The sequence below is a fragment of the Aaosphaeria arxii genome (assembly GCF_010015735.1).
Source record: "Aaosphaeria arxii CBS 175.79 unplaced genomic scaffold BU24scaffold_1, whole genome shotgun sequence".
NCBI classification, from domain to species: Eukaryota; Fungi; Ascomycota; class Dothideomycetes; order Pleosporales; genus Aaosphaeria; species Aaosphaeria arxii.
The window spans coordinates 577225-598962 of record NW_022983474.1 but is presented as its reverse complement, the minus strand read 5'-3'; the positions used below and the strand labels follow the sequence as shown (position 1 = coordinate 598962).

The window sequence follows — 21738 nt, the reverse complement described above, 5'->3', positions numbered from 1 at the left end:
ATACTACCATACATACACCACCTCCTTCTACCTTCTATCCTAAACTACGACTAAATCCATAGAGCACAATCACCTCTCCGTGCTCGTACAACCTCCAACGCTTCAAAGAGCCTGGTCGCCGTCTTCCTCCTCTTTCGTCTGACCTTACTTCACTCAAATCCATCTCGTTTGCTCTCACTCACCTCCAACCCGCCCCAACTTGCAATCACCAACTGGCTAAGCCTGTTTGTTTCCTGCATTCTCACCGAGTAATACAAGGTCACAATCCTCTCTGGTCGCTTAGACGACCCACCAACTGCGTGGCTAGTTCCCGATTCGTAGCTTGGTTTGGCTGTTCGCTGTCGCAGCAGTTGCAGTCGCAGTCACAGTCACAGGACAGGGACCGACCGCCAATCACCAAAACACCCCTCACGACCTCACAACCTCACCACCATCTTACAACAACCTTACTACCTCACAACCTCTCGCCCTCTCGCTCTCACAACCCTAACCTACAACCGACGTAACTGTCTACATTGCTTCCAGCGAAAAGTCCTACCTTGCCTCACGCAAGCTCGACCCTCACTCGTTACCTCCACCCTCACCCTGCCGCCAAACGCATCCTGCAATCCCTCATCCCATAATCATGGCTCGCTCCCGCCGGCCACAACGAGACACCAGCGTAGCTCGATCCGACACCTCCGCTTCTACTTCCCCCGAACGAGGGGTGGTAGACTTGGACGATGACAACGACTCTCTCATGCTGAATGCGAACGACTCCCAGTCCTCCCTCGCTCCCTCCGTGTCCCCCGACTCCAACGAAGAAGCCGCCCGCCGCGCCCTAGAGGAGAGATGTCGCGTGTCGCCCATATCCAGGTTACCTGCAGAACTCATGATCCACATTTTCTCCAAGCTTTCGTCCACGGGAGATCTATTCAACTGCATGATGGTGTCAACGGAATGGGCGAGGAATAGCGTCGGTTTGCTATGGCACAGGCCCTCGACAAGCAAGTGGGAGGGTGTGAAGAACGTCATAACAACAGTCAGGACGACCAAAAGCTACTTTGAGTACAGCAACCTGATCAAGCGTTTGAACCTGTCTGCTCTGAACAGCGATGTTAGCGATGGCACTCTGCAGCCACTCTCTAGCTGCAAGCGCGTGGAGCGCCTCACCCTTACCAACTGCTCGAAGCTCACCGACTTGAGTCTGACGGCTATGTTGCAAGGGAATAGGAGCCTTCTTGCGCTAGATGTCACAAACTTGGACGCCATCACAGACAAGACCATGTTCACGCTGGCGAGCAATGCCATTCGCCTGCAGGGGCTCAATATTACAAACTGCAAGAAGATTACGGATGAATCGCTCGACGCTGTGGCCCGCGCTTGCCGACATTTGAAGCGAGTAAGTTTAACACCACACACTTTTCGTAGAGAGCGTCGCACTAATTGACCTCAAGCTCAAATTGAACGGTTGTAGCCAGCTCACCGACAAGGCTATCATCTCGTTCGCTCTGAACTGCCGCTACATCCTCGAAATAGATCTGCACGACTGTCGGAACCTCGAGGACGAATCAATCACTACCCTCATCACAGAAGGACCTCATCTGAGAGAACTACGACTGGCTCACTGCTCGAGAATAACTGACCAAGCCTTCCTGCGTCTTCCATCCGAGGCGACTTATGAGAGTCTCCGCATTCTGGACCTCACGGACTGTGGCGAGCTCCAGGATGCCGGTGTGCAGAAGATTATCCAAGCTGCTCCTCGACTTCGCAACCTCGTTCTCGCGAAATGCAAGCTCATCACGGATCGTGCAGTCCTGGCCATCACACGTCTTGGCAAGAACCTGCACTACATCCATCTAGGCCATTGTGCTCGGATCACCGACACTGGCGTCATGGCTCTCGTCAAACTATGCAGTCGCATTCGATACATCGACCTGGCATGCTGCTCCAACTTGACAGATCAATCCGTGAAGCAGCTCGCCACACTCCCCAAGCTGAAGCGCATCGGATTGGTGAAATGCAGCAATATCACCGATCGCAGCATCTATGATCTTGCCAAACCGAAGCAGTCCGGACATGGCGGACCCATAGCCCCAAGCGTACTAGAGCGAGTTCATCTGAGTTACTGCATCAACCTCACCCTGCCAGTAGGTATTTCTGATGCTCTTGCTGACCATCGCTAACCGTCCCAGGGAATCCAAGCTTTGTTGAACAACTGCCCACGGCTCACACATTTGAGTTTGACTGGCGTCCAAGCTTTCCTGCGCGAGGATCTCGTGGTCTTCTGTCGCGAAGCCCCACCTGGTATGTATTGTCCGTCCGACTATTCCAACAATAGCTGACAAGTTTGTAGAATTCACCGAGCACCAGCGAGATGCGTTCTGTGTCTTCAGCGGGGTTGGCGTAACACGGCTGCGCAACTACCTGAATGCAGACGCTCTGTCTGACAGCCGTCAAGGGCGTGTGCTCTTTGACAATGACGGAACCATGTTCGACGACGGCGAGGAACCCGAGATGATTGTCAACGTCACTGCTCAGGCAAATGGCATGGCAATCGACGAGATGATGGACGAGGACATTGGCGGCGATAGCGAACTGATGGATCAGAACTAGGTCCAGATGAGGTTTGGTCATATTGGCTGACATTGCGTCCTGTCGTCCACCTCATTCCCAGCCCCCAACAAAGGGTAGTCGACATAAAAGTTCATGGTTCTCACTCACGAACAAAGAGGCACCTTCATTATTCCCCATCGGTGCCACTGCCGAATTCGGTTTACTAGCATTAGCGATTCCTTTTTAACCTTTCTTATGTTCATATTGCAGGCATTGCGGGAATACACAGGGATCCAGACATCTATTTCATCATTTTTTTGTTCTTAGCACATGAGTTTTCAGTCACGGCCGGCATTAGGTGGGGTCTCATACTCTGCGGAGGAATACGGTGCATGATGGGACGGGCGACGACGAACGGCCGCATGGGGTGGATAAGAGTGTGTTTGATACCCATGTATACGTGCGAGAGGGAGAGAGACTGTTGTCAATCAAGAGGGAGGAACCAAGTAGTAATTACTTGTAAACACAATGAAATCAATAGAGACTATTGTCGACGGTCAAGGACATATGTATATTCGACCTCTCAATGCCAGTACGTGAGCTGCTATAACTACACTCTCTATGTCCACCACAACCGATCACTACACTGTATGTATATACTCTCTGATCTACAAGGTACACTGTACGCGCTCGCCAGCAAAAAAAAAAAACCATACCCTCTACCTCCTACCTCCTCTCCACCCTCGCCGCAGCAACACTCCTCTGCCACGCCCCGAGCACGAAATCCCTAATCCTCTCCGTATCCTCCGCCTTAACCGGATAATGATGCCCCATCTCGCACTCCAGCACCTCGCTCTTCCCCTCACCCACCTCATACGCCCCCTCAATCAACAGCCTTCCCGCCCACTCCCACTCATCCTGCATCCCCTGCACATGCACCGTCGGCGTCCGTATCCTCCCCCCCTCAACCCGCTTTCTCTCCTCTCCAGGCAAGCTCTCCAGCGCCCGCAGCGCAGGCGAGGGCAGAAGGCCAGGTGGAAACGACCCACACACGCTAACACCGAACGCGAAGTCCCTGCACCAATCCCCATCCTCCCCTGATGACGCTGGGACAGACGCGAGGATCTCAGCGGCCTGAAGCAAGCCCGCAACCACGCGCGTGCCCTGGCTGAACCCGATCAACCCCACGACCTGTGACCCCTCGCGCCGCACCTTCATCACCGCGTCGCGGATCACGGTTTCCGTTTCCTGCGGCATCGCTTGCACGCCCACTTCTGCGGGAGAAGTAGAGGAAGGGTTGGGGGTAGGCTGTGTCCGAGTATCCGGGGGCAACCACCGCTTAAACGGCCCGCAGCCCTCGAAGAAGGGGAGGACGCCGGGTCCTGCGCTGGAGGGGAAGGGCGCTTCGAGGTCGAGGAGGGTGAAGTGCGGGCGGAGGTGGCGGGACAAGCGGGCGAGTTGGATGGTGTGGATTGTGGAGTTTGAGCCTGAGCCGTGGAAGGTGAGGATTGTGGGTTTGGGAGGGGTGGGCGAGGGGGAGGAGGGGGAGGGGGTTATGAAGGTTGTTGTCATTTTTGAGGTGCGTTGGAGTGGTGGTGGTGATGTTGTGTTTTGTGGATGGGTGGGTGGTTGAGTAAGTAGTTATAGATAGAGAACTAGGGTTGTTTTACGGGGTTACTATGCGTCGGCTCTTTCGTCTGGTGTTTGGGATATTGAGCAAGTTTGGTGGTTTGGATTTTGGAAAAGGTAATTTCTCTTCAAGTGCGTAGATGTAGTGGTGTTGTTCCTTGCTCTTGTCCTGATATTCACTGGTGGATAGTTTTCTGACGATTGACTCTCTCCGCAACTGGGGTGATGCACCGTGGCCGAATGGTAGATAAGTCTCTTTCCCTTCTCATTACAATTAATGGAAATGCTTTCCGGTCGGTGGCTCCGTGGGCGTGTCCTGTTCTTTCAATCCGAGCTGTATTTGGGAAATTGGTCGTTAGGTTGATTTTCCTCGCAAGATCTCGTTTTCCGTTTGTCGTTCTCCTCCAAACTCAAGCCGAGCTTCGGAATAATGTAAGCCAGCCAGCCAGCCAGCCGCGTTTATTACGTCACTCCGGGTTCTTGCTCGCTTCGCAGGTTTGTGTGGTTTCTCCAGGTCACGGGTGTGAATTAAATTAGCCGTGGGTTCAATGCGGATGGTGACTGTTCTTTCGGTCGTCTTGTGTGGGCGGTAGTAATGCAAAGGTACGGAAACATATGAAGGGTCCAGACAGCTGCGATGAGGTTCTGGGGAGATAAGGTAATTCGGGGTCCGAGGTGCAAGGGTTGCCGGTTAGAGGCTAGTAAGTGGTGCTTGCAAGGGTGTACGCTGAGGATATGATATAAAATCAAGCACGAAGTGGATGTGTAGGATACAGACGTAGTGGTAAAATATGATAGAAAAAATAACTTCACATAAAGAGGTATGCCTGTGGACATAAAATAGTCTGCTGTTTCCGACAGCTTTCTCGACCTGCTCTTACTCGCTAGGTGTGAATCGCTGATATCCAGCCTTGCAAAGGAAAAATTGTATTGTACATCATGAAGAAAATATGTAAAATCAATGAAAATGAGTCCAGCTCGTGTTTTTGGAGCCAATAAATTCGGAAACAAAAGAACGAAACAGGGAGAAGCTGGTTAGCCAGAAGCACGAAAACTCCACCTGTCGAACAGAGAGGTACGACATGAAAACCCCACACATCCTTGCTATGGAGTCGGCTCGGAATTCTTGAGCAAGCTCGTCCTGGAGGCCGTACTTGGGGATTCTATACTCGCTCCTGAGCTGGCCCTGTGTCTGTGAAGGCTATGATGGCTGTGAATACTGTCCGAGTCGTCCTTGACCTTCTTTAAGATTTCGCGGCCAACGTCTGACTTCCCAAGACGAGCAACCAACTTAGTATTCTCCCTTTGCAGTTCGCCAATTTGTTCCTTGAGCAATTTGTTCTCTTGCTCGGCTAGATCAGCTCTTTCCTTCCACTCGTTTCGCTCCCGCTGTAGCTTGTTAAGTCGATTCTTATCAGCTTCCTTCTGCTGGCGGGCGAGCAGTTTCTTCGTCTCCCGTTCACGGCGTTGTTCAAGCTTCTCCACTTCACGGTTGAACTTCTCTTCCTGCTTTTTGCGCTCGCGGTTGTGTTTTTCAATCGCCTTTTCCATCTCTTTAGCAGACTTCGCATTAGCCTCGCTCGCCTCTATTCCTTGCCTTTCTCGAGCTTGTTCGAGCTTTTCTCTCAGTTGCATTCGCTTTTGTTCAATCTTTTCGAGTTCCCGGCTCATCTGGACATGGTTTTGCTGTGGATCTGAGACGGCGCCCGACTTCTCCGATACAGATGATGGGGTTGGCATGCCATCATCCAGACGCACGCCCTCATGAGCGTCGCCAAACTGCTCGGCTGAAACCCAAGAGTCGACAGATGATATAGAAGACGCGCTGGAGCTGCGAGAGTCTGTTCTTTGCAGCGGGTTCAAAGAATCTGGGATATATGCACCCACGGCATCTGTCACGGCGTTCATGATACCAGGTTGGCCATCATTTGCTATATGTGATGATCGTCTTCCTAGGCCAGGAGTCAATGAGTTATCTGCAATGCTGGTACCGACTCCAGCTAGTATTCCATTCCCGTCCGAGATTGAGAATTGTCTGTGATCGGCATGATGTAAAGTGACATCTGCGGCTCCATCCAACTCTCCATGCATCGGAACATCCTCTGTGGTGACTGCCCAGGTCAGGAATTTGCCTGCATCTTGTACAATGCTGGAAGGTGTATTTCGCTCCACCATGAAGCGCGGAATGCCGCCTCCAGGATCACTCCGCGTGACCATGATCCATTCCACCGGGTTTGTTTCAGGGTCATCTCCGGCTACGCTGTCTTGTCGGTTGATGTCGTTTGATTCAGATGCAGCAGATTTGCAGAGGGGTATCTCTCGGATCATTTCTATAGACTCGTAGAAGCCGCGGACGAGGCCTTGTCTAGGTGGGGCCTCTGGATGTGTCACGGGTATGGAGACCACCATAAAGTGTCGAGGAACTATGCCGGCTACCTTGGAAGCTTCGCTAAGCGCATTCTCGGACGTAAGTAGTAGTGTGATGAATTCTCGAGGGGCGACAGGACCGGGGAACTGGGCGGAGAGCTGATAGACTGAGCGCGCGTGGATGTCAGTGCTGGTTATGCAGGCTAGACAAGCTTCTAGTCATTGATTAAGAAAGGGACAGGCGTACCTTCAAGCTTTCCTACACCCTCTACATTTATATCTTCGAGCCTTCTGTCGCCACCAATTCCTCTAATGTTTCCTTCTCCAGGGCCACCTTGCACCTCTAAGCTTTCAGGGAACTCTCGTATCATGGCTCTTTTCCACTTCGCGAACCCTAAGCCTTCATGCACGCTTGTTCGAGCGAACCAGGCACCATGTCTATCATTTCCCGCCATTTTGTAAACCGATATCTCCAATGGATTATCCTTTGCGGATAATTTCACTGGCTTCCCCCATGCCTTCTGTAGCTCGGCTTGCTCCTTGGAAGGTGGCGGCCGTCTGACTTTCGAGACTGCGATTTCCTGTAGGACTGTAGCTGGGTGAGCACCTGGGCGAGACCGCTGTGCTTTGTCGAATGGCGTTCCATTGGGAGGCTCGGGCACTGAATTCGCTATCAATTCGCCTTTGCAGAATAGGTCGGCAAGGAAGGTTTGAAGTTCGTCGAGGGGTACATCGCTGTAGTCTTTCGGACGTAAGCTCTCGAGAGCCTGGTGAAGCTGCTGTGACATGTCGCTGCAGTGTGAGTGCTGGCGAGGCTCAAGACACCTGAGAGACACCCCTCTCAAAAGTAGCCGTATACGAGGAGCAAGTTTGTGGGGTTGAGGTGTGGCTAGTTTGGCGCACTGTTTCTAAGCTGTCTCTAAGCTGTCCCTTAGCTGTCTCTATTGGATGCCGCGATCTCCGGCACGGTGATGTGTGGCTCAGCGACGAAGAGTGAGATCACGACTAAAGAACATGGAAAGGCGGGTATCGAACAAACAAGCAATTGCAGACAAGACAAAAGGCATAGGAGAATAAGGTTGGCAGAAGAAATCCTATCAGGCTGTAGGGCAGGTAAACATGGCATTCACGCGACCAACTTGAGGTAAGGGTATCGTAACTCGTATGTTTAGTGTCGAGGACAGGCGGAGAATGGATTGTCCCGTAAGGACGAATAGCCAGTGCTGGATCAATGATGATGATGACGTATCATCCCTGTTCCCCGCGCTAATCCTCAGATGCCAAGACTGACGGCTTCTCCTTTGGGGCTGGAACAAGGCGGAACCTCACCAAATGCCCGCCCACGCGTATCGGGAACGGCGTATCCCCTACGAATACGCCGACGCACTACGCCGTATCTAACAATGTGTACGACCATTTCATTGTGGATCGTGCTTCGGGCAAAAACCACGTCCGATTTTGCGACTAATCAGTCGGCTTTGTTACGGGGAATCTCCTGGTCGAATAGAGAACTCAAGGGTCTTTTCGCACGAGCTTCGTACGAAAGATGTTTGAATGGTTTCGTACAAGCATTTGACAATTCGAGTTCCAATTGGCAATTGGACAATTGTTTTATTCAAGAACAATGTGGCATGTGATTGCGACCTGCACTGAGGATTCGAATACAAATAATTTGAATGCAAATGAGAGGGGTATCAACGCGCGCACCATAAGCACCCTGACCGTTCCACCAAATCTGATATGTATATATGCAAGGAAATCCGCATTTACAACTATACAAGCACGTACAACGCGCACATCTGAGTAAAGTCAGCTTGGAAGAGCACGGGCTAGGGTTGGAGATGGCATACCATAGAGAGACCAAGAATCATGGAGCACCAGAACAGAACGTTGTTCAAGAGGGTGCGGCCTTTGACGAATCGCGACCGCTGCACCATCACGATAGGCATTTGAAGCATCATGGCAAAGAATCCATAACCACGGAACTTCCTGGTAATGCAACCCATAACAAGTTCATGAGCTAGAGCACTGATGAAAAATGTGATGGTCGTTGCAAGCGGTCGTGACATATGCCCTCGGGAAGCGGAATAGACATGTCTCCGGAAGAAATGATGTACGGGCTTGTTCCATTCTCGAGAGAACTCAAGCCAATCGCAACTGTTCCACCAGTCTGCATAGAATTGCCGATCCGCGAAGCCTTTAAAACATCAGTAAATTCATGCCTGCGGTAGGGAGTCAATCAACACTTACGGGTGATCTCAGCGAATGCACCAAGAACATATTCGAAGATGACCAGGAACACGAGCAAGAAGGTGACCATGAATGGGAAAAGTAAACGGCCAATGGTCTCGCCCAGGATCAATCCGAAGTCTGAGGCATTCTTGGATTCCTGGAGCCTGACAGCCGATTCATCTAGTACAGGCAGAATGAATTCTTCTGCCGTGACAATCATCAGGAAGATGCATCCGAAGACGGCAAGCATCTTGTAGAAGACCTCCATAGGGCGGATTCGTGCCGTTCTTGGGTACTCGATCTCATAACAGAGTGTTGGGCAGAAGATGAAGTCAACGTAGTTTGCCCAAGTAAGATTTTGGGGATAAGAAACGCGACCTAGTGGGGAAGCCAGTTCAAAAGCCAAATCCTCTCGAAGTTGTCGAATCTCCTCTTGGTTCGCATCGTCATGTTCCTCAGTTGATGGCGACTGTGGAATTTCATGGAGATGAGTGCTTGAACTTGGGTATCGGTATGCAGCTGCTTTGGAAGCTTTATCCGGCGTATCTAAATCGTTAAGACGGCGTCGTGTTTCACTAAGATGACCGTTGTAGAAAGCATATGAGTGCATCTTCATGAAGATTGCTAGAAGATGTAGCGTAAAGAAAACCTGTGCGGTCCAGCTCCAATCGCGAACAAACGGGTAGGAGGTCCAGAAAAGAAGCCACAGAGCTTGATAGATGCTCTGGATTGCCATGCCGCCCTTGGACCAGCGAAGTGCATCCTTGCTGTTCATGAACAGTTTGTGGAGTGGAAGCGAGATCGCAGTGCTACCGACCATAGCGCCGTCAGCGATTCCCAACTCCCACACCTTGTCGGTGAATAAAGCCCATTGCCTGATGAACAACGGGTATCCTGTTTCCTTGTAATTTCGTAGCATGCTGGTGATGACCATGATCGCTAGTCCAATCCAGAACAGAACGAAGAATCCACTGAAGTCTTGATAATCGCTTGAAGGGTCGAAATGTGAAACTCGGTCTACATATTCGATAGTGGGGAATATGCGCTGTTTCTGTTGCGCGCGGATTTGGCGGCGTGCGGAGGATGAAGCTTGAACTGATGGCGGCGCATCGGCCGGTATAGGGGTGCTGCGACCGCTAAGAAGAGTCAGTCAATGGGATCTAGATATATAACCCGAACGTTGAGTCGACTGTAACGCATCTGCCAGGTACAACGTGGCCGTTCAATTCTGCTGGCTGAATACCCGCGACTCGCGATTGAAGCTGGTCGGGTTTTGCGCACACCAAATCGACCAAATGCTCTGTCCACTCTTGTCTTCCCAACTCACCTCGATACATCCGAGGATATCTCCTTGATGGTAGGGTTTAGGAGCTCTTCGCTGAGGTGCGGCTTCAGTAGTTGGATGTGGTTAGGCTTTCGAGGCCGAGGCTGGTGATATTCGCCATTTCCATTCTGCTGCTTGGTGTTTATGGAGGTAGATTCGGCCATTATGTGGAGGAGGTTGTGCGCATTCTGTTCAATGTCGGGTGTGTGTGGAAGGAACTTGAGTTATAAACGGTGATGCTGTCAGCCCAGACAATTCGGCGATCAACGCCTGTCACAGATGGCAGTTCGGCGTCAGAAGAGGCAGTGAATGCCCCAGGGTATGCAGAAATGATAGGAAAGCCAACGTAAGCGGACGTTGTTCGGAGGACAAACGAGGAAAGGAAACGACAATGAAGGTCCTAAATCGGCTATTCGATGAGAATTTATGTACGACGATGAGCTATTAGGTGTATATGGTGAAGCAACTATAACGGAACATGGACCATGGACATGGACATGGGAGAGCAGGGTCGGTGGAAGAAACGGCAACGCGCGACCCGACGCCCATGACCGATGACGATACAGGACACAAGACAAGCGGACCCTGGCCGAACTCGTAGTAAGTTGCGAGGGTGCGAGGGTACGAGGGTAGGTGCCTGGTCAAGCTTAGTGGCGGCTAATCGATTCTCCGACTACCGATCGATGCTGAGCGTTGTCCAGTTCGCGATTGCAGTGTAGTAGCAAATCACGAAAAGGATCATATTCGAGAACTCTTGACGGCCAATATCCCAAATTCGAAGCCAGGGAAACCCTTTCGCCTGCAACCCCGATTCCCAGTGACGACCGCACCGAGCCTTGGTGGGGTCCTCGAGACCGCTAGATGGCTTCCTGTACGCCAAGCATCCCGAACAACATCTCGAAGTTTATAAATCAGACATACTGATGGATGTCTAGTGAAGCAGTTTATTCGGAATGTGCGAGCGGCGAAAACTATAGCAGATGAACGGGCGGTAGTCCAGAAGGAGAGTGCTGCAATCCGAGCGAGCTTTAGGGAGGAGAGCCACGACTCCAATGTGAGGTGGGTCCATAACCCAATCCATTATGGTCGAGTAGTAATTGACCATGAGAAGGAGGAACAACGTTGCGAAGCTTTTATATCTTTTTACTTTGGGAGAAAGAACGCATTTTGGACAGATAGAATGTCTGAAATTGCTGGCCTCCCCCCGCTTTGCGGACAAACGATTGGGCTACCTGGGAACAATGCTTCTGCTTGACGAGAACCAGGAAGTCTTGACATTGGTTACCAATTCCTTGAAGAAGTAAGCCGCAAGCCATCATTCCAGCTTTCTCAACTAAAATGCCTGTCTAGTGACCTCAACCACCCCAACCAGTATATCGTTGGCCTTGCCCTCTGCACCCTTGGCAATATCGCATCGGTCGAAATGTCTCGAGACCTGTTCCCCGAAGTAGAGAACATCATATCAAGCTCAAACCCATACATTCGACGGAAGGCAGCGCTATGCGCCATGAGGATATGCCGGAAAGTGCCCGATCTGCAAGAGCACTTCTTGGAGAAGTCCAAACAGCTGCTTCAAGATCGGAATCATGGAGTATTGCTCTGTGGCCTGACTCTTGTGACGGATCTTTGCGAAGCAGATGAAGCAGAAGACGACGAGAATGGCATCAAAGAAATGTTCAAACCAACCGTACCAAGCCTGGTAAAGATATTGAAAGGGCTCTCAACATCTGGTTATGCTCCTGAGCACGACGTTACAGGCATCACCGATCCATTTTTACAGGTCAAGATTCTGCAACTCCTCAGGGTGCTCGCACGTGGGGATGTCTCCGTCAGTGAACAAATCAATGATATTCTAGCACAGGTACGCCGGCTTCCATTATTTTCAATGATTCAGTTCTGATTAAGCTACCTAGGTTGCTACCAACACGGAGTCGTCGAAAAATGTCGGAAATTCAATTCTCTACGAGGCCGTTCTTACAATCCTAGACATTGAAGCGGACTCTGGTCTCCGTGTGCTCGGCGTTAACATCCTCGGCAAATTCCTTTCGAACCGCGACAATAACATTCGATACGTTGCACTGAACACGCTTATCAAAGTTGTCGCCATTGAGCCGAACGCTGTCCAGCGCCATCGCAACACAATTCTTGATTGTCTGCGCGACCCTGATATCAGTATTCGCAGGAGAGCGCTGGATCTGAGCTTTACCTTGATCAACGAGAGCAATGTGAGGGTCTTGATCCGAGAGCTGCTAGCTTTCCTTGAGGTCGCAGATAACGAATTTAAGCCTGTAATGACCTCTCAGATCGGCATCGCAGCGGATAGATTCGCCCCGAACAAGAGATGGCATGTTGACACCATGCTTCGCGTATTAAAACTGGTAAGTCTGTGTGTGGCCTTTCCTGGGATGGAGTGCTAACAGTAATTTAGGCAGGCAATTACGTGAAGGAACAGATCCTCTCTTCCTTCGTCCGTCTTATTGCAACAACCCCTGACTTACAAACGTACTCGGTCCAGAAGCTTTATGCCGCTTTGAAAGATGATATCTCGCAGGAAGGTCTAACGCTTGCGGGCTCCTGGGTGATCGGCGAGTATGGAGATGCTCTACTTCGTGGAGGACAGTATGAGGAGGAAGAGTTGGTGAAAGAAGTCAAGGAAAGCGACATCGTCGACCTTTTTGAGACCATTCTGAGCAGCAGCTACGCTGGTCAAATCGTCACCCAGTACATCGTCACCGCTGCGATCAAACTCACCACCCGACTAAGCGACGCTGCGCAAGTGGAAAGACTACGGCGATTCCTCCAACGATATGGCACGAATCTCGATGTGGAAATCCAGCAGCGTGCTGTTGAATACGGCAACCTTTTCGCTTACGACCAGATCAGGAAGGGTGTCCTTGAAAAGATGCCCGCCCCTGAGATTCGTGAAGAGCAAAGAGTGCTAGGAGAAGCGACCAAAAAGAAGCAGACGAAGGTTACGAAGAAGAAACCCGCACAATCTGCCACGGAGGATCTGCTGCTTGATCTCATGGGTGATCCGGGTACAGACGGGGGAGCTACAACTAATGGCACTCAGGCTCAAAGTGCCGATCTACTAGCAGACATCCTCGGTGGAGGAGGGCCATCAACTTCATCGCCTCCGCAAACAACTTCCCCACCTCCCAACAACGTCAGCTCCATCATGGATCTTTTCAACAGCGGCCCTTCGGGTTCTCCAGCACCTGTCCCATCTCAGCAGCCCTCGGCACCAGCGTCCATGGATCTCCTCGGTGGCTTGTCTTCACAACCCACTCCATCCCCTGCGCCCGCCTCATCCGGGCCACCAGCACACGGTGTTTACAACAAGAATGGCCTGACGATTACTTTTCAACTCAAGCGCGATGCAAATGCTATTCAAGTGCTTGCACGGTTCCGTAATACTGGTGATTTCTCGCATCTTAGTGCTGTCAACCTTCAAGCCGCTGTCCCCAAAACGCAAAAGTTGCAATTGCAGCCTATTAGCCAGGGTGAACTAGATGGAGGACAGGAGGCCACTCAACAGATGAGGATTACAGCTGTAAATGGGGTAAGTTCTAACCATCCAACGTTCTATGCACGCATCACTAACCGATTACAGCCTCCTCCTGCTCGATTACGATTAAGGCTCCGACTTGGATACGCCAATGGTGGCAATCCGGTCCAAGAACAACTCGACTGGTCGGAGCCCGCGTGATTACCATTATATTTCGGACTTAAGAAAGGGGATTAGCTAGTCTTTGGCAATGCTTGGGGTCACTTGGTTTCATAGGCTCATGAGCGTGCGCGTGATAGAACATTGTGTATACAGCGACGAAAGCGTGGGAACATCCACGCAAAAACAGCACATGTGACAAGTTTGCATGGCGAAATATTCATCAGAAATTAACTTTCTATACCGAGACTCGATTACGTGGCCCATGATCTCTTTAATCCCCTTTTTAACGATTTACTTTCCAAACACCTTGAACGGATGCGCTTCGGTATTGAACACCCATTTGTTCTTCCCCGCTTCATCCACCTGCCACTCAGCATCCGGAGCCTGGATCAGATAACTATACTTCAGAACCTCCGCAAACCAGAAGCTCTCCTGGAAATCCGTGAAACTGCCACCGCCTGGTACATTCACGTTACTAATACTACTATACCCGCTGCCAACTCTCGTCGTAGCATTGATCGCCTCGAACGCACTCCACGCCCAATCCTGGTACTTTGTGTCCCCAGTGGCGCGGTAGGCGTAGTAGAACGACTCGATGACCTCGGGCCGGAGCTGGTATCCCGCGTTTGTGATGTAGAACCCCGATTTATTGAACAGCGCCTCCTGGCCTTGTGGCACGAGCGAGGCGTTCCACCCGAAGATCTCGGGGCCGATGCCCGTCGCGGTGCCGACGTATGTCTCGTGGCAGCCGTTGACGAGCTCCAGGCCGTAGTCAATGTATTCTTTCTTGCCGAGGACTTGGCCGCCGAGGATGAAGTTTCCGCCGTCGAAGCAGGCGAGGTGCTGGGAGACGAGGTTGAGCTTCGTGCCATCATACATGGCGAGGAAGGTGAGGTCGGGGCGGGAGGATGGGTGCGAGGTGAGGTGCTTGATAGTGCTATCTGCGGCGACGATCCAGCGGTCGCGGTAGAGTTCGTAGCGGGCTGGGTCGTAGACGTACATCTTAATGAGGTATTCATAGAACTGTGTGTGTTAGTTGTATGTGATTTGGGTAATCTCGAAGGAGGTTGCGTACGGAATCAGCGCCTCCAACCCAGCCGCCACGGGCGTCGACGAAGTTGCCCGTGGCGACATCGATATTCATGCCTAGTAGACCAGGGAATGGCTCTGAAGATGCGGGCTTGGGATTCAGAAGATAGCTCTCTGCCTTCTCTGTGAGTTCGGCATACGTCTTGTTTCCCGACAGATCGGCCAGTCGAACCCATTCGAGAACAAGCGTGCCAACAGTGGCGAGGCCGTTGTTTGACCCATCGTTCGAGCGATTCGCGAAGTTGAGAATGTTCCATGGTACGCCTGAAGGGGTCTCGAATGCATAGGAGAGGTTGTTGGCCAAGTTGATGGACTGTGCTAAGAGAGCATCAACATTTGCTTTCTGTACGCTGTCAGGTGGGATTCATTCGACGTTAGAATGCAACGGATTGTCAATGCATTACATTGTCCGCAAGATCCGATAACGGCCCAGTTAGAAAGTCGTAACCTGAGAGTAATCCACCCAAGTAACGAATTGTAGTCTCGAAAAGACTGACGTCGCTGTCAGTCTTGCCGAAGTTGATCTTGGGGACATGGTCGAGAATTTGATTGACAATCTGCTTCTCGCCCATGATCAGCGCAGTGCTGAGTGCGTCAATGGCACTGGCACCCCAACCATTTCTATGTGGTGTTAGCCATTGGCATGTGTGTAGCTGCGAGGGACTTGCCTCGAATTGCTTGATCCGTTCTCAAGTGGGTTGAGCTCGTCATTTGGAAACGCGTACTTGTAGTACCCGTCCCACGAGACTCGAAATGCATCTACCACCGCTTGCGCGCGTTCATCGGCGCTGAGAGAGCGTGTCTGCCTATATTCTGGCAGATCTAGGGGCGCATTGTGGGGTAGAGCAAACACGACTGGAAGCAAAGCTCCTATGGCGAGAAATTTCATACGTGCCATTTCTGCCAGAAGTGTCAAGTGGAAGGAAGAGAACAATTATCAAGACCTTAATTACTCAGGGGTAGTACTTGTAGGCAGGTTAGGCCCTATATACTTCCTGTACGCCAAATTAGATATGACATGGTGTTCAGACGTTGTCGCTTTGAAGACAATGTGACCCATCAGGGCGGAGACCCGTCGGGGCGGAAGACTGTTGCTACTCTAGTATGTATGTCAATAACACTCTCACTTTCCCCCGCATACCCTGATGCTACCAGAGCATAGTATCTAGTTAGATGGTTGGCTGGGATCATGGGGGGGCATGTCTCGGACTAATCATAAACGCATAATCGTTTTGAGGATGGGAGTACAACGATGGGCGAAGCCGGGAGCTGTAGTTGCGCTACAGTTATTTGCAAGGTTGTCAGCAGACGCGTTACGGCTCAACATGCCCATTAGCTGTCGTCATTCAGCATATTGTACTCAGCAAGACCCATAAGTTTTCTTGGGTGAGAGAGGCATGTATAGCCAGGAACGGCAGCTGGATACAGTCCTGTGGCGTGGGGTCAGTTCCCTCGTGCAATTGCCAACGTGGTGGACTAGCACGAGATGGATTCGATGCCTGTCGCATGATTATTGGAATGCTGCGTTTTGAGTCCAATCTCCATGTTCTGTGCGACTTTTCTTGTGGCCCGCAATCTTCAAGAATGCGGGGGCGCGATCTCCAGGGGTGAACAGCCTGTGAACGGCCGTGCAGCAAGGTTACTGCACAGATCGTGCGCCATTCCCGAGGGGGCCATAATCTTATTCCAAGTCCGATCATTACTATGTAGATATCAGTCTCTTATTCTTGTTTGGTTCCTGTTTAGCTAGCAAGGCTTCGTCACATTCGAGGTACATTGGAACGGCAGGACCTGCCTAGCCTCATGTAATTGAATAGGATGTAACCCTCAGCATAATATTACTGTAAAGAAACTGTATCGACATGGGGTATTGGATTAAAACTATTGGGTGTCCTTGGAGCACAGCAGCCTCCTGCCCAACTTGAAGAGATCTGCACGACTTGGCTGGCCTGATATTGTAGTCTCCTGCATAGTCAAAAGGCGTCCTAAAATTCCGGTGGGGTTGCTATTGGTTCATGTCCAACATGTGATGCTTCGAAGTTCGAGGGTTATCCGGAGGTCTTCAAGAACTAGCTATACTACTTCCTCCAACTCGAAGCATTACACTGTACCCTCCATGTCAGCGAGGAACGACTCAGTCCCTCCCTGTCAGATCTCGCTTGAACACACGCGCTGTGTGCAACCCGGTAACGTCATAAGAAATACCCGACCACGAAAATTGGTCCTTCATTCGAAAAATCCGCCGTCACTCTCTTCACCATCATCTTCGACGATGGTATCGTTGGTATCATTTGTCGCCTTAGATTTAGTGGTCGGTTTGGCCTTTTTGTCTGTGTTCGACTTGTCCGTTCGTTTATTGCTCTCCTTTGAATTGGCAATGGCCGCCTTCTTAGGCTTCCTATTCCGTAAGGTGTTTAACGTATTGCTTTCCATTGCTTCTTCGATAGCTCTCCACATGTCCTTGTTGCCTTTTGGACCGTCCGTTTCGGTAGGTAATGTGGCATGGGTTTCGTTCGAAGTCGTGTCCTTTTCGCCTTTCTCTCCCTTCGGATACAGAGAGGCGTAGGGTTCTAGCAGCGGATGGTACATGGCGTAGTTTAGATCTACCTCCGCATTGTGAATCTTCTGTAATAGCCCGGGTCGTTCCGTTTCATCTTCGAGTGTTGATAGCTGGCGTCGCAACTTCTTGAGGGTCCTCTCGGCTCTCCTGCGATCTTACTCGACTTAGCATACACGCATATAGCCAATAAATAGGACGATAACTTACCAAAGAACCTTACTTGATGATATTTGCTGATCATCTTGTTCTTGAAGACAGCTTCTCGTCCTGCGGTACTCTTTTCCACCAACTCATGTTCCAAAGTCTCCAACTCTCTTTCACGCTCTACCCTTATCCCCGCTGGCATCCTATACTTTGGTTGGTTGTCCACATGCTCCAGCAATCGCTTCAGGTCGCGTATTCGACTTTTGATCCCACTCGTGGCATTTGCTTTTGGTTGGGGTTTCGGATGATTTCCGGCCTTGAAATTCGAACCTCCAGCTTTGAAGTTCGATCGCGCTTTCTTGGATGAACCCTGGACATTGGCGCTCGCGCCGAGATCTTCGGCATGCTTCCTTTTTTGCGACATCTTTGGTTGATTGAGCTGTTAAGGATTGATCGTTGGAGAAGTTGGATGTTTTGGAAATTTTAGCGGGGCGGCAGAATCGCTCACCGCTTGGATGGCATGCCAAGCATGACTATTGGCCATCCCAACCACCTGCCAGTCACTTGTGGTGAACGTTCAGGCTATGCTTCCACTTGCTTAAAGAACCGATCAATCCGAATCATTAGCGTTCGACTTTTTATGCTTGTATGGGCACAATGCAGTTTGTGTCTGGTTTACTGGTGTTCTGAAGCATAATTGTACTACATGCCCGCGCTCGCCTCGTTCATCCTCAACGCGAGATATCGACAACATGGAGGCTGCCATTCGGTGGTCACCGCATTCAACCCAGCAAGATCCACGTTTCTTAATAATCGATGTCGCTGTCAACCGACTGCGATTGTGTCAAATTGATCATATTGACAAGGGTAAGGTAAAATACAAACAGCTTTGCGTTCGCGACAAGCTCCCCAATTACACTGCCTTCGACTGGTCAAAACGAGATGAGCACATAGTCGCAGTTGGATCTGCTTCTGGCGAGGCAGTCATTGTATCAATGGATGCAGACCATCCACAGATTGACTATAACCATACTTTTCCGATCAAACATCAACGTAAATGCAATTCTATAGCATTTAGTTCTAAGAACTTTCTTGCTACCGGATTGGATAGAGTTAGGAATGATGTCTGCCTCAACATTTATGATCTCAATACCCCGACATTGACCTCAAGCTCCGAGCCGTATAGGAAACTGGCAAGCTCCGAGGCAATCTCTAGTATCAAGTTTTTCAATAACCAGCCCGATACTTTAGTGGCCGGTGTATCGAGGCAATGCATTCGCATATACGACTTACGAGGTACCGCATGATGTTCGACAGCGATTATATGCTATCCGCTAATTCACGCAAGATTCCGGTACATCGGGAGTCGCACAGTATCCTACTCGTCAGGTCCACAACATCGCTATAGACCCACTAGACGAGAATTACTTCATCTCAGCTGGGACAACAGGCGATCCATCCGTCACAGTTTGGGACCAGCGCTATGTGAAACAAAGAACCTCTAATGACTCCACGAGCAACGGCGCGGTGCTTGAGTTCCGCCCGGTAGTCGACAACAGCCAATCAGCCACTATCTGGAGTCTTCGATATACCGGGACCAAGAGAGCTACCTTTGGTGTTTTGGCCAACACTGGCGAATTCAAAGTTGTCGAACTTGCTCAACATACTCATCGACTAGAAGCTCACCAGGTAGCAAGTGCGGGGCCATACGCGCAGGCCTGGGCATCTCCACATTATACCAAAACATCCCATAACTTGAGGTATCCATGGTACGACGAAAGATTCCGTGACAATGAGAGATCGCGTGTTGTTGCATACGATTTCATGACGTCTGGTAGCCCACTCAATGGACAGTGTGCACTCTCCCTTCTACCAAATCGAGAGATCGAGATTCTCAAGGTACCACAGCAAGCACCGACGATTAATTTCACGGCTTTAGATGAAATCGCTCGTGATCGAGGCATTGTGGCCAGGCCAAGCATGAGACATGGAACTGTAGCAGAAGACTTGATAGACCTCCAAAACCAAACGTTGAGTGAGAAGCTCGGCATCTCACCCGATCCGAAGGACAGTCTCTCCGGTAGGCTAGATAAACTCACTATCGACCACCCGCATCGTACTATTCCACTTGAATCGGCAACTTTGTCAAGCATGCAAATGCATGAGGACCTCCTTACTCTGGCATACCCTGATGTGCAGATACCACTCGGAGACCATCTGAAAGTACTACAGACCCAGAAGAGGCGTTGTCAGGAAGGCTACAACCTAGATTGTCGCAAGAACAAAGAAATCGTTTCCAACGACCCTTGGCTGGTGGATGCTTGGAATCTCGTTGAGCGACTGGACGCACATGCATGGGGAGATGGCATGGTTGGTGGAGATCTGGATCTCAAATACCTTGGAGTGTTGTCTATATGGACAAACAAGTTGCAAATGTACGATCAAAGAATGATTGACCCGGACGCGAAGACTTCGAAGACTATCTTCGTAGAAGCTGTAAAGGAAATTGTTACGGCCAAAGAACTCCCTCCTTACTCCGGCATAGGAACGCGCTATCCAGAGAATCGCCAATTATGCCTCTCGCTTTGCGGATGGAATTTATCCAAGAAAGGTCTTCGAGAAAGGTGTTCAATATTGATGGATGAAGGCCAATATTACAAGGCAATTGTTCTCGCGGTATTTCAGGGATATAAGGACGTCGCTCTTGATCTGCTGAAAGAATCCATCCAGCAGAAGAAGTTGGAAAATGTTGGCTTAGGCGCTGTGATTGCTTGCGACTCGGCCAATGAAGATCAACGCCATATGTGCTCTTGGATGGCCGAAATGACCGACGAGCCATATCTTAAGGGACTACTGGCCTATTTCATCAGCGGTGACTGGACCACTGTAGTTGAAATGACCCAGCTTGCTTTGAGTGACAGGGTGGGTGTGGCACTTAAGTATTTGAGTGACGAAATGCTTACTCACTTTCTCAAACTTGCTACTACCGAGACGATTGCGTACGGAAACATTGAAGGCCTCCTCCTCACCGGCTTGACAGAGAAAGCCATGGATCTTTTTGAACATTACATTGCTAAATACGGCGACTTGCAGTCCGCTGTGTTGATACTTTCGCGCGCCTGTCCATTATACATTCAGGATGCTCGCTGGCCTTTATGGAAAGATATCTACTTGAACCAGATGCAAGTATGGCGAACATTCTTGGAGCGAACGCATTATATCAAAGAACACAATCTGAAATGCGTATCACGCGAAGGAAAGAGCATCAACAAGCCTTCGGCTCCGAGTCTGGCGATTCGATGTCCCAATTGTCAACAAAATCTTGCTCTTCGCAAAGATCTGAAGACCTCCCGGCAGTATCTGACACCCCTGGGTGACCGTACAAAACCGCAACATACAGGCCCAAAGCAGCGACCACATCCGCCAAGGGGTACTGCATCATCGCCGTCACTCGCTTGTCCGAATTGCAATGCGCAGATGCCGCGTTGTGGTTTGTGTATGATGTGGTTAGGATCGCCAGATCCGAGCAAAGTGGGTGCAGCGCAGGCACTCAAAGAAGAGGACCTGGAAGCCAGACTGATGGTTTTCTGCATGAGCTGTACTCACGGCTTTCATGGTCACCATGCTAGAGACTGGTTTGCTAGGCATGCAATGTGCCCAGTTCCCGATTGTCAGTGCATGTGTGGCTTACTCAAATGATGCAGGAGGTGTCTCTTGATGGTACATAAAGACGTTCTACGCTACATCTGGGAACATTATGATTTTATGCTGTTCCTATGGCAATTAGAAGTCTTTCCTGCGCACATCGCGCATGCCATTGGGTACAACGTACTAGAGATCAAACGAGATAATGCGGGCCAAGCAGCATCGCCGATCCCGAACCAATATGAACGCTTTCAATGATAGAAGGCCGCGAAGCGTATCTATGAAGACCGAGGTTTTTTAACACTTTTAGTTACTCCTCGGGTTGGGCCGAGGAATGGGAGATTATCGCCCTGTAGACATCACAGAGCAAACCTGTATTTTCTAGTATGACCGACAGGGCGATGGTGCAATCAAAAACGATAATACAGGAAGCCTAATTACAATAACAATTTCACATAACCAAGTTCTTTTTGGGATCTTTTCTTCACGTACCCTGGGAAGCCTATCAACCTGTTTTCCTGATGCAGACGCCATGGGAGGCCT

The 21738-nt window shown here is 50.4% G+C and overlaps 8 protein-coding genes across 8 annotated transcripts; 3 read left to right on the top strand and 5 right to left on the bottom strand.

Moving 5' to 3' along the window:
* The first annotated feature begins 318 nt into the window (after positions 1-318).
* Positions 319-2928, top strand: BU24DRAFT_3198 (RNI-like protein). The gene is made up of 4 exons (XM_033522915.1): positions 319-1381; positions 1437-2129; positions 2175-2286; positions 2336-2928. The coding sequence occupies exons 1-4, from the start codon at positions 626-628 to the stop codon at positions 2593-2595; spliced, it is 1821 nt and encodes a 606-aa protein (XP_033388912.1). The 5' UTR covers positions 319-625; the 3' UTR covers positions 2596-2928.
* Positions 2929-4248, bottom strand: BU24DRAFT_3199 (uncharacterized protein). Its single transcript, XM_033522916.1, has one exon. The coding sequence runs from the start codon at positions 4105-4107 to the stop codon at positions 3262-3264; it is 846 nt and encodes a 281-aa protein (XP_033388911.1). The 5' UTR covers positions 4108-4248; the 3' UTR covers positions 2929-3261.
* Positions 4249-4923: 675 nt separating this feature from the next.
* On the bottom strand, positions 4924-7726 carry BU24DRAFT_361071 (uncharacterized protein). Its single transcript, XM_033524133.1, has 2 exons — positions 6779-7726; positions 4924-6698 (listed from the first exon to the last, which is right to left on the bottom strand). The coding sequence occupies exons 1-2, from the start codon at positions 7317-7319 to the stop codon at positions 5269-5271; spliced, it is 1971 nt and encodes a 656-aa protein (XP_033388910.1). The 5' UTR covers positions 7320-7726; the 3' UTR covers positions 4924-5268.
* Positions 7727-7938: 212 nt separating this feature from the next.
* On the bottom strand, positions 7939-10673 carry BU24DRAFT_416240 (uncharacterized protein). The gene is made up of 4 exons (XM_033526407.1): positions 10091-10673; positions 8782-9899; positions 8382-8728; positions 7939-8330 (listed from the first exon to the last, which is right to left on the bottom strand). Exons 1-4 carry the CDS (start codon positions 10249-10251, stop codon positions 8304-8306), a joined length of 1653 nt encoding a protein of 550 aa, XP_033388909.1. The 5' UTR covers positions 10252-10673; the 3' UTR covers positions 7939-8303.
* Positions 10674-10805: 132 nt separating this feature from the next.
* Positions 10806-14031, top strand: BU24DRAFT_416239 (AP-1 complex subunit gamma-1). The gene is made up of 7 exons (XM_033526406.1): positions 10806-10958; positions 11023-11146; positions 11199-11387; positions 11438-11948; positions 12001-12465; positions 12516-13649; positions 13701-14031. Exons 1-7 carry the CDS (start codon positions 10949-10951, stop codon positions 13794-13796), a joined length of 2529 nt encoding a protein of 842 aa, XP_033388908.1. The 5' UTR covers positions 10806-10948; the 3' UTR covers positions 13797-14031.
* A 17-nt stretch (positions 14032-14048) lies between these two features.
* On the bottom strand, positions 14049-15744 carry BU24DRAFT_438100 (glycoside hydrolase family 47 protein; the record flags this gene model as incomplete). The annotated part of the gene is made up of 5 exons (XM_033530240.1): positions 14049-14780; positions 14833-15189; positions 15251-15467; positions 15515-15652; positions 15698-15744. The coding sequence occupies 5 exons, from the start codon at positions 15742-15744 to the stop codon at positions 14049-14051; spliced, it is 1491 nt and encodes a 496-aa protein (XP_033388907.1).
* A 904-nt stretch (positions 15745-16648) lies between these two features.
* Positions 16649-17998, bottom strand: BU24DRAFT_445766 (uncharacterized protein). Its single transcript, XM_033530724.1, has 2 exons — positions 17614-17998; positions 16649-17560 (listed from the first exon to the last, which is right to left on the bottom strand). The coding sequence occupies exons 1-2, from the start codon at positions 17972-17974 to the stop codon at positions 17073-17075; spliced, it is 849 nt and encodes a 282-aa protein (XP_033388906.1). The 5' UTR covers positions 17975-17998; the 3' UTR covers positions 16649-17072.
* Positions 17999-18302: 304 nt separating this feature from the next.
* On the top strand, positions 18303-21249 carry BU24DRAFT_340056 (uncharacterized protein; the record flags this gene model as incomplete). Its single annotated transcript, XM_033523216.1, has 2 exons — positions 18303-18846; positions 18899-21249. 2 exons carry the CDS (start codon positions 18303-18305, stop codon positions 21247-21249), a joined length of 2895 nt encoding a protein of 964 aa, XP_033388905.1.
* Positions 21250-21738: the final 489 nt, after the last annotated feature.